The sequence below is a fragment of the Oncorhynchus masou genome, chromosome 28, assembly GCF_036934945.1.
Source record: "Oncorhynchus masou masou isolate Uvic2021 chromosome 28, UVic_Omas_1.1, whole genome shotgun sequence".
NCBI lineage: Eukaryota > Metazoa > Chordata > Actinopteri > Salmoniformes > Salmonidae > Oncorhynchus > Oncorhynchus masou.
Window position 1 is genome coordinate 59746690 of NC_088239.1, and position 11094 is coordinate 59757783.

General features: G+C 42.6%; 1 protein-coding gene and 1 long non-coding RNA gene across 7 annotated transcripts in view; one reads left to right on the forward strand and one right to left on the reverse strand.

The window, feature by feature from the left end:
- The window catches only part of LOC135517985 (mediator of RNA polymerase II transcription subunit 13-like), a 121877-nt gene extending 111847 nt beyond the window's left edge, over positions 1–10030 (reverse strand). For 5 of the 6 annotated variants that reach the window (XM_064942780.1, XM_064942783.1, XM_064942782.1 and 2 more), the window contains exon 1: positions 8372–10030. In XM_064942780.1, coding sequence (XP_064798852.1) covers positions 8372–8443 — 72 coding nt within the window. In that variant the 5' untranslated portion in view covers positions 8444–10030. The remainder of the gene's footprint in view (positions 1–8371) is intronic. The other variant, XM_064942784.1, reaches the window with a different exon arrangement.
- On the forward strand, positions 8480–10543 carry LOC135517988 (uncharacterized). Its single transcript, XR_010452097.1, has 2 exons — positions 8480–8553; positions 10430–10543. It is a non-coding gene; the product is annotated as an uncharacterized LOC135517988 (long non-coding RNA).
- The last annotated feature ends 551 nt before the right edge of the window (positions 10544–11094 follow it).

Sequence of the window (11094 nt, forward strand, 5' to 3'; positions counted from 1 at the left end):
GATATAGATACTTTTGTACCTGTTTCCTCCAGCATCTTCACAAGGTCCTTCACAAGGTCAATCTGGGAATGATTCGTGTCTCCTTCCTGAGCGGTATGACGGCTGGTCCCAAGGTGTTTATACTTGCATACTATTGTTTGTACAGAAGAACATGGTCACTTCAGGCATTTGGAAATTGCTCCCAAGGATGAACCAGACTTACGGAGGTGTACAATTATTTTTCTGAAGTCTTGGCTGATTTCTTTTGATTTTCCCATGATGTCAAGCAAAGAGGCACTGAGTTTGAAGGTAGGCCTTGAAATACATCCACAGGTACACCTTCAATTGACTCAAATGAGGTCAATTAGCCTATCAGAAGCTAAAGCCATGACATAATTTTCTGAAATTTTACAAGCTATTTACAGGCACAGTCAACTTGGTGTATTTAAACTTCTGACCCACTGGAATTGTGATACAGTGAATTATAAGTGAAATAGTCTGTCTGTAAACAATTGTTGGGAAAATGACTTGTGTCATGCACAAAGTAGATGTCCTAACAGACTTGCCAAAACTTTAGTTTGTCAACAAGAAATTTGTGGAGGTTGAAAAATGAGTTTTAATGACCCTAAGTGTACTTAAACTTCCGACTTCAACTGTATATATTTACAAAAAATATATATTGGGGGGATTGAAAATGATGCAGACAATTGCATTGATGGAAGCTAAAATCTAGCTGCAATATTAAACCTGATCTACCCCATAGAAAAATTAAAAATAAATCATTTTATTTTGTAATCAGTGACAGAAACATAAAGCACAGATTAACCTGGAGCTCTCAAGGACCCCAGAGGACGTCACTGTACAATCTAACTTACTATCAACACCCCATGCTATCTCTTCCATCTGAATGTTAAGTTCAGCTTAGCAAACAGCTTGACTTTCTAAAAACTCACTTACTATCAAAGCCTTCTAGTCTTTACGAATGTGGGTCACTTGAACAGGTGGGTCTCCTCACCAGTTAGAAGATGGGAACCTGGTATCAAAGCGTCTCATGCTGAAAGATGAAAGAGTGGAACAGAGGTGCCACTCTGGGATTCTTGTAGCAACGTAAGAGCAATAGAGTTGGACGGAGGAGAGCACTTTAGGCAATTGAGAGACAGCTTATATCAGCAGCTTTACCGATCACAGCTTCTGTGAAACACTTTCTGTCAGGGTGGCATTTACAGCCCGTCAAATATCTGAAGACACTTGACATGCTGCCAATATTTGGGGTTTGTTCAAAAGACGGTACTGGAGACATGACTCACGTATCATCCCAAAACCATCTACAGCAAACGAGTCAAATCCATTTAGCTCAAATTCTAAAACTTCTGAAATTCAAGTCATAAATAGATTTCACATATATTTTTTATTTTTATTATTGCTCAGCTCCTGAACTGATTTGAATTGGAAACTGAAATTACCTCAACCCTTGAAACCAGCCTGTTTCACAGTAGCCCAGTGTTGAAAAATGTAACTACCATGAAAACCAGAAAGAATCTCTTTTCCATATGAGGCATGGTGGATGGCTCTGGAAATGCTGAGAGCCTTCGAGAAATCAGAACAGGCTAGATCCCCCTTCTTCAGTTAGCAATTGAAATCAAATGAACTCATATTACTGCCTGCTTTTCCCGACCTCTGGCATTTTACAGTGCACAGGGACCTCTGCACATAACAGCATAGCAGAGGGGACAAGAGAGGGACAAAAACAGGTGCAGAAAATGGCCTCTAGGGCTCTCAGAACTAAACAGGTGATTTTATTCTGCCCTCTGCCGGCACCTTTACAAGGCCCTTCAAAGAAAGGGGCGTCTTGATCGTGTGTCTGTTGTTGGAATCGGCCCTGGGAGGCAGGCAAGCCAAGCCACCTAATTAGAGCTGCAACCCTCCCCGGGGCAGAGTGATGGACGCGCCTGCGCCTGCCAATCAGCTGTGGCTCAAACTGCAGAGAGCTAAAATGAACCTCTCACCTGATGCAATGGGAGGGGGGCGGGACATGACAAGGGGGAAGACCAATGAAGACAGGTGTTTGGTGTTTGTTGTTTTTTGTGACAGACAATGCTGACAAGATCCCACTCCAATGGCAAACAAAGACATGGAGTCATGCTGTTGGGTTTTCTCATGGAGGACCAACCTAAAACAGTGGCCCTGCTTAACGTGTATTATTAATGGACAAATAAATAAACCAGTCCCTCCATTACCAGCCGTGTGTCTCCAGTGCAACTTAATTAACTGTGACAGACCCGAAGAAATACACCAGGAAAAAAAGAGGGAAGTAAAAACAGTTGCTAGGCAACATACAACATCTGTAAGACTTCAGCAACTTATTCAATTTTCGAGATTCTGTCTCCAGGGTTACGGTGGAAAGATAACATTTCAAGCAGTTTAGGGGTCCTTTCTTACAAAGGGATGTAATTCTCCATCTCTCCCGTCCCCTCCTCCCTCACCAGTAACACCTCCATTGTCTGCTACCATGCACCTGGAATTCACACTCTGATTAAAATTTAAATAATTGCTATATCCAGCATATAATGCATGTCAGGAAAGCCCCTGACTTACCAGAAGCAACACATTCATATCCAACCACTAGATTAGTCTGATGCTTATGACTGTGCGTTTGTTATGAACAATTTTACATTATGCAGATGTACTTACTTTACTGAGCACTAGCAGGGGGCAGCAGAAATGTGTAAAGCTATTTAATTGGACAAATGCAAATAAAAGTCTGACATATGATATAAATAATTGGACGTAGCCTACGTAATTAAAAGTGAATTCAATTGTAATGACTTCAGAACAAAAACAAGTCCTATGTCCATGCATTCAACTTGACTTGCTTCATTATTGTAAGTAAAGTCAATCTCAGTTCGAACAACAGAAGCAGACAGCAGTAACCCTCCTCCCTCTGTCTGCAGTGCTGGCAGTACAGAACCCTGCAGTACCTTTACCCTGACACCAAGTGGGAGTGGCAGCATGGAGAGCCCTTCAAAGAGATGAATCAGAGAAGTGACTGCACTGACTGACTGCCTTGACTTCCAGGCTCTCACAACATCTTAACACAGCCAAACATGACCTTAAAGTACCACTCCTATTCCCTCAGGGCTGCTTCTCTTACAGATACAACAGCTTGTCTTGTTCATAACACAACATCTGGGGCTCAATATGCACTGCATGATTAGTCATGGTTGACTACTGTATATTGACAAAAACATGTCTCCATATCATATTGGAAATCTCAACCCCAGTGTTTGCCAGGGCTGAGACGAGCGGTGCAAATGTTCATTACCATGTGAAAAGGCCGGATGTCGGCTAATTCAAGATGAGAGCACACTTGTGGCAGCAGCATGGTGCAAATCAATACCCTGCAATGGTTATCAAATCAACAATCTGGACCTAGAGTGTTTGTTTACGAGAGGGGTAATTTCTCAATAAAACATGACCGCATGCTGATTAGAATTCACTAACGCACAACAACAACTATTTAGAATAGCCATTCTATTCCAGACACTTTTGCTTTAAACCAGCCTTTAACTGGAGTATAACTGTTATTGAATCTCAGCCAACTACTATATCGGTTAAGCTGTCAGACGAAAAGAACACATACCAGCTGAGAGAGATAGCTCCTTTACAAGGAAAAGCTCTCGCTATCAAGATCGTAGGGTCAATTATGGTAATTACAAAGGGATTTTCAGTGCTGCAGTAACAAAGACCACAACGTCTGTATGACGTCTCCAGAGCATCTCTGGAAGACACCTAATCCTCTCACAATCACAGCGTGTTTATCTCCAAAGGAAGCTTTAAAACACAGTGTCAAATTTACATATGAGAAATCGCATTATGGAAATCATGATAACATATTTACAAAAGTCAGTGTTGTGGTGGAAAAACCGAGTGGTGAAATTATATTAAGTTGTGTGAAAAAGAGTGTGAGGGAAAAACTCAACGTGTCACTGGAACAGTTGGAGTCCCTGTAATGGAGATAAAGACGGCAGCCCTGAATGAGGAGAGTCACAATGCTAGACATCCCCTCAGTAGCAGCCACGGCAGCGGCCTCTCTACAGCTCATTCCTGCCAATTCCCCTTTCCCACTCTCCCCTCTGTCGCCCTGAATGCAGGAACACCAGAGGGCTAAGAATAGCACACAGCTGGCACTGCAGGACTTACATATTTCACACTCGAGCCACAGTGCTCCAAAATATCTCCCCCCTACCCCATCCCATGCTGTCCCCATCTCTGTCCCCATCCCTGTCCCACTTCAGGACCAGGGTGGCTCCCTGTCCCTTCTCTTTTATCCATACTTCACCTCTCTGGCAGGGCCGAGACAGGTCCTGCTCAGACAAGATCCATGGCTCACCACCCAGGATTTATATCAGGGGATTGGTAGCGAAGAGAGGCCTCTTCCTCTGCCCTCCCCTCCCTCAATCATTGTGCCTCGCCCCCTTGGGAAGCGACAAGGCTCGTTAATAGATCGATTTGTAGTGGAGTAATTTATTGGTCCCAAGGTGTGTGTGTGTGTGTGTGTGTGTGTGTGTGTGTGTGTGTGTGTGTGTGTGTGTGTGTGTGTGTGTGTGTGTGTGTGTGTGTGTGTGTGTGTGTGTGTGTGTGTGTGTGTGTGGGGGGGGGGGGGGTAAGTGGGTCTGTGTTTAGCTAAGGATGTTATCCCCGAAAGGATGATATAGAGGGACCAACCCCTGCTGAGTTGAGCCCTGTTGTGTTGACAGGGATCCCCATGCAGTGACAGAGGTAGATTAGCCAGCTCCCCAAACAGCCTCTCCAGGTGAGACCTGCACAAACTGTCACTACGCTAGCAGGGAGACCAGCCAAAGAGGGCTGGAGGAGGTTGTGTTTTGGCTACTAGAGCCCTGAGAGATAGAGCTATAGCTGGTCAGATGGAGAAAGACCACAGGGCATTGGACTTGAGATCTAGAGTTGGCGTCACAGAAACCCTGGCTAGGTACTCTTTTAGTCATTAAAGTACAAGGTCCCGGTCAGGCATGTAGTAGTAATCCTTTAACATTTGAATACTGGCCACTAATATAGCTCCTTCTGAGCAGGCACACTAAGTTACCTAAATATAGTGGGCCCTCCTGTTCAATTGTATTACACAGCCCATTTCTTATTTTACTCCCCTCTCTCTCGATCTTTCACGGTTGGTTATCATTATACATGCATGGAGCTCTATTGGAATACAGTTTGTCTAATGAGCACCTCTTAGCTGATCACATTATAACTCCACTTGACGACACTTAATTACCAGTGTTTCACTCCCCGCAGCCCTGTCTGGGGGACAGGTGAACTCTTTTAATTAAAGCAAGAGAATCCAACCTGTTTGTACACGCGTACATGTCCCTGTGTGTATGTCCTAGTGTGTTTGTCAATATTTTTATGAGTATAATATGATATGTTTTTGTGTGTTTTTGCAAGCTTGTCTCTGTGTTTGCTTCCCCCTGTGTGTGTGTTAGGAGGAATGTGTGTGCACACGCTGATGCTCCCTGCATCATAGGCTGTGCGCTCCTTGCGTTTCATATTTCAGCAGTGACTCGGGCATGAGTCATTGTAAAGAACCTGCCCAGCCTACAGAGTTAGGCCATGCTCTCTCTTTCTTTCTCTCAAATGGGCTGAGGCTAGTGCTCAGGAAATGCACATCAAACATAATACTTTCCTAAAAGGAAAACAGATTCCCCATGCTCCGCTCACTCTCTCACTCTCAAACCACCTTTTTTTCTCCCAGCAATAGAAAGAGACATATTCTTCTGCTTCAAACAAGACTGCTTAACTTCTGTCTTCATCCCTCTTTCCTATGCTCCTAGCTTCCCAGTTCATTTCTTCTCTGAGATATCCGTTTTTTTCTGTCCTACCAGCTATTAATGATGCTGAGATGAATGTGAAAGAGATGTGTCTAGCGGTTGGGCCGAAAGTTTGCTCGTTTGAATCCCGAACCAACTAGGTGAAAAGTCTGTCGATGTGCCATTGAGCAAGGCACCTAAACATAATTGCTCCTGTAAGCCGCTCTGGATAAGCGTGTCTGCTAAATGACTAACATGTAAATGTGAAATGTCTCACAGTGCAATCGAAATAGGTTGACAGTAATCTGTTTTTAATAAAGACATGCTGCCTAGTACTATACCTGTTTTGTTTTATTGACGTGATAACGTAGTAAATAATTCGGACAAGGTTACTGCACAGTGGAATTCTGCTCAACAGACTGTTAGAAAAGGGCTTTCACTGGTAAAGCACCCTGAGACCGAGGTGTGAAAATATATAACCATGACTTATCTAAAGAAAATTGTCACCCATGTAAACAATCAAACAAGTGACAAATACGATTGTACACAATAGCCATAATATAAGTATTAGTAGTAATATAATAGCAATAGCATATGAAAAGACTCTAAAATTGCAGTTTTTCTATTTGACCTTAACACTCTGGAATGAGTGATCTCCCCATCTCTCTCCCTCCTTAACAAGCCACTGGTTGGTTTGTCATTAGTGTTCATCTGACTCTGACTATCTAACAGTCATCACAGTGACTAACTGCACAACAAGCAGACGTAGCTCTTCTCCCTCACCTTTCTAAAGCTGTACACACAGACAGAGAGGGCATGTAGCCTTGCCAGCCCTCTGCACAGCATGATAATGGAGGGGGGAGTCTTTTGGAGGGAAAACACAGTGCTTAGAAAGTTGACGAAAACATAATCACTGTTTTACTCTGTTTCCACAGCTGTGCTGAGAGAGAGAGCCTGACAGAGGAGCTCTGTTGATTACACTAAAAGCACTGAGATTTGATCGGATTAAATTCATGTATACCAACAGAGAGCAGTAAATCAATCAGGAGGGCTTTTCTGAATTTGCGCGGCATGGGATAAAACTCCCGCAAAGGTTTCCCTCCTCTCCACCAACACTCGCTGGCTGAATTGGTGGAATGGCTCACCTGCTGCCACAAACCCTCACAAACCACACTGAGAGCTTGACTGAAACAGTGCCGTGTCAGAGGCATACTGCAGCTATAATTGAACATGACTACCAGCATCATAATCTAAAACGCCCTCAAGAAACCTATTGTTGTTGTGGCTCCAGACCCCATGCCCAAACTCAATCCAATCCACATGCCTTTAGTGCGTGGGGCAGCAGGTAGCCTAGTGGTTAGAGCATTGGGCCAGTAACCAAAAGGTTGCTAGACTGAATCTCAGAGTTGACAAGGTAAAAGAAATCTGTTGTTCTGCCCCTGAACAAGGCAGTTAATCCACTGTTCCTAGCCCGTCATTGTAAATAAGAATTTGTCCTTAACTGAATTGCCTAGTTAAATAAATGTTAAATAAAAAAAATATTAAATTAACTCAGTAAGTGCAAAGTCTCCCTCAGTGAAAAACAATGTTGAGGAAAGTGTGGGATATGGAGGATTGGAATAGCTTCAAGGCAATAACAGAAAACGTGTGAATCCCGCTAATGCATGTAAGATGAGAGGTTTGTTTGGTGATCCGAGCAAAAAGTTGCCTATATTCTACCAATAATGACTTTGAAAGTGGACATTCTGTTGTCAACTTGAGAGATGCTACTGTCTGACAGACATGCCCATGTTTCCCTTCTAGTACGGAACACATGACTTCACCTCCACTTTGAGCAGGGGGTTATGGGTTTAATAACTTGTGGTTGGATGCCTCTCGTTTCACATTAATCCAGATATACAAATTTCCCTTCTGTGTCATAACCTGCTACTTGAATGCTCTGTTGTGTTTGAGCAGTAGCCTATGCATCGCTACAATTATACAATTATTTGCTGAACATCAAGATATGCCACGCATTTTCCCTCCAACTCAAAAAATCAGTGAGAGGATACAGTGGAAAGGCTCTTTCCAAATCAGTTGTTGAGAAGTGAAGTTAGGGAAAAGTGTTCCAAATTTGAGCATACACTTTAAAAAGCTTATTCTTCATTATTTCAGTCTGTCTTGATTTTGAAGTAGGCCTATGTCTGCTAGTTCAATGTGTCTTTACACAATGTCACATAACTATGCTGCCTGACATAATTTGGATAATTTAAAATCAATTATAGACCTACAAATTAGTGTAACATGAATAATAAACTGACAATATTACTATTTATGAGGCTGCATATATTTGAACAGGCTACAAAACAATGTGGTGTTAAAGCCTCTAAAGTAGTATCTATTATCATAACACGTTTAGTGATAAAACATGGTCGTTTTCCCGGCCCAGTAGCTCGAGTTAATGATTGGCTAATAACAGCACCGACAATTGGTTCACCTTTGTACCGCGAGTGCAGATCTAAGTGTGCCTACTACCGTATCACGCCTCGTTCGTGTGTCTTTATGAGTACCCATTATTTGTTTTACTGTACCAGAGAGAAGAGGTTGGAGTGGCAGTCTTCAAGGCTTGCCCCGTTAGCCACCCAATTCGCTGCCGTAGTCATAATCGTCCGCCGTTCGGGTCGTCAGTACTGGGCATGTCGAAATCCTTGATCGGTAACAAGACCGAGCAGCGGTTCCCTTACAAGTATGCCACACCACCGCCAAAACACGGGTAATTGTCTAACAGATCAATGGCTAACCTTAAGTAGCCCAAATATTTTGTCAACTGTCATAAAAAAAATAACCCGGCTGAACAGAGGGTGCACTCAAAGAAAGGATTCTAAATATATCAATAACCCCCTTTGATTGTATAGCCTACCAAAACGAATGGTTTGTTTTTGTACATCCAAGTGTGTTCGCAGATCAGAACATTGTTACTGTTCAGCTCAGGCGATCCAAACCTGATCATTTTCAAACGCAGAAAGCATGTAGGCTAGGCTAAAATGTATCCGTGTCTTAATCCATGGAGAAAAATGTCCATCCGTGTCCATGCCAGTCTTTCCGATGATACTTTAATGATTAAATAATAGTGTAATCCATGCGAAGTAGATCTATTATTTTCTTCCTGAGCGCAAAAATCCATCAAAATGCGTGGTTAGTCCGAAAACTTCTTATAGAAAAACGATGTAGTTTATTACGCGTGTATTATCCACTGATTAAACACTACTAAATGGACCGTTTATGTGTCGAAGACCAGTCTGTTGCAAATTGCATGCAAGAAATCTGAATTCGATTCCGTCAGCCCCCACAAGGCAAACTGATGCACCAGTTGTGATAGTTTTCGAGAATTGCATGAGCTATTAATAGCTTTCTTTCTTAACACCACCGTTCCCCTCACAATGTAGCCTACCACATACAACAGGCAACTGTGAACAGGAATGTTTAATCCTTGTTTCACTTTGCAAATAACGTCAGACTGCAGACAAGCGAGGCTAAAAAAATAAAGCTTGCTCTTTCGTCGGGTAATCCAAGGTGAACCGCAAGAGAGTTGATGGTCTCGCAACCAAAAAGGCTATTAAATGTGTCAATTTTAAATGTTTTCGTATTCTTCATCGAAAAAAAGTATGCTCCGTCCAACAGCAGGAAAACGGCAGCAGCAGACCGAGGTTAAAAAAAGATCCTTCCTTCCTTTCTGTTTTATATCATTACGAAATGTCCTCCCAGTCTCCCAACAATTAACTGTAGACCTTAAAATATTTGTTTAGCTTGAAATAACAGTAGATGCAATAATGTATCCAAGAAAACGTTGATAATCCAGCAATGGTGACAATCCTTATCTGACGTTATGACGATCAAATAAATGTTTCACGCTGGTCAGGAGTCCAGTCTCGTTATCTCCCTTTAAAAAACATACCTTTTTAAAAACGTGTTCCCTCTTTAAGGCAAGATTTATGATGGATTAAAATTAATCAATTAAAACGTCGATTATATGCGATGTTTCTCATCAAGGAATTCAGAAGCAACGAATCCCTTTCCAGGCATTGTTTATGTCTCAGTCAGTGTCTTTTCTGTAATATTCGTATGAAAGCGTATGTGAGTAGGCTATGTATAAATATGTGTGGCTCACTGTGTGTGTATGTGAGCGTGCTGAGTGCTTACGCGAATAGCCGCTAGCAGCGTCGTGCACTATCTGCCAGCCCACCACGCATAGCAATGTAATGGCGGCCGGCAGTTTACGAGAGACTCGCTTTCCCATTTGGCCAAATTCAGTCCTCACGTGATCAAAGCAAGGGATTACAGCACTGTTTAGAATCTTTGATACAGGCTTTGATGCGACGCTAGAGGCGCCAGTGGCTTTCACTAACAATCAGCTGTCATCGAAGCACATCACACATCATCTCCCTAACTGTTACAGTGTAGGCTATTGACCAGAGTGTTACATTGTTACATTGTTACACCGAACAATATAAGACAATATAACTGTGTTGTCATGTGTTTCTGCCTTGTTATGTTGTTGTCTTAGTTCTCTCTTTATGTAGGGTTGTCTCTCTTGTTGTGTTGTGTGTTTTGTCCTATATTTATGTTGTATTTATTTGTTTTAATCCCAGGCCCCGTCCACGCAGGAGGCCTATTGCCTTTTGGTAGGCCATCATTGTAAATAGGAATTTGCTATTAACTGACTTGCCTAGTTAAATAAAATAAATAAAAAACTGGTGAAGTAATTGTATCAATGTAATTATTACCAGGCCTACACATGTTATTATTACATCACAGTTGCATGAAACCAAAATATAACTTTTTGGTAAAAACTCGACTTGTCGTGTTTGGAGGACAAAGAATGCTGAGTTGCATCCAAAGAACACCATACCTACTGTGAAGCATGGGGGTGGAAACATCATGCTTTGGGGCTGTTTTTCTGCAAAGGGACCAGGACGACTGATCCGTGTATAGGAAAGAATGAATGGGGCCATGTATCGTGAGATTTTGAGTGAAAACCTTCTTCCATCAGCAAGGGCATTGAAGATGAAGCGTGGCTGGGTCTTTCAGCATGACAATGGTCCCAAACACCCCGCCTGGGCAATGAAGGAGTGGCTTCGTAAGAAGCATTTCAAGGTCCTGACGTGGCCAAGCCAGTCTCCAGATCTCAACCCCATAGAAAATCTTTGGAGGGAGTTGAAAGTCCGTGTTGCCCAGCAACAGCCCCAAAACATCACTGCTCTAGAGGAGATCTGCATGGAGGAATATGGGCCAAAATACCAGCAACAGTGTGTGA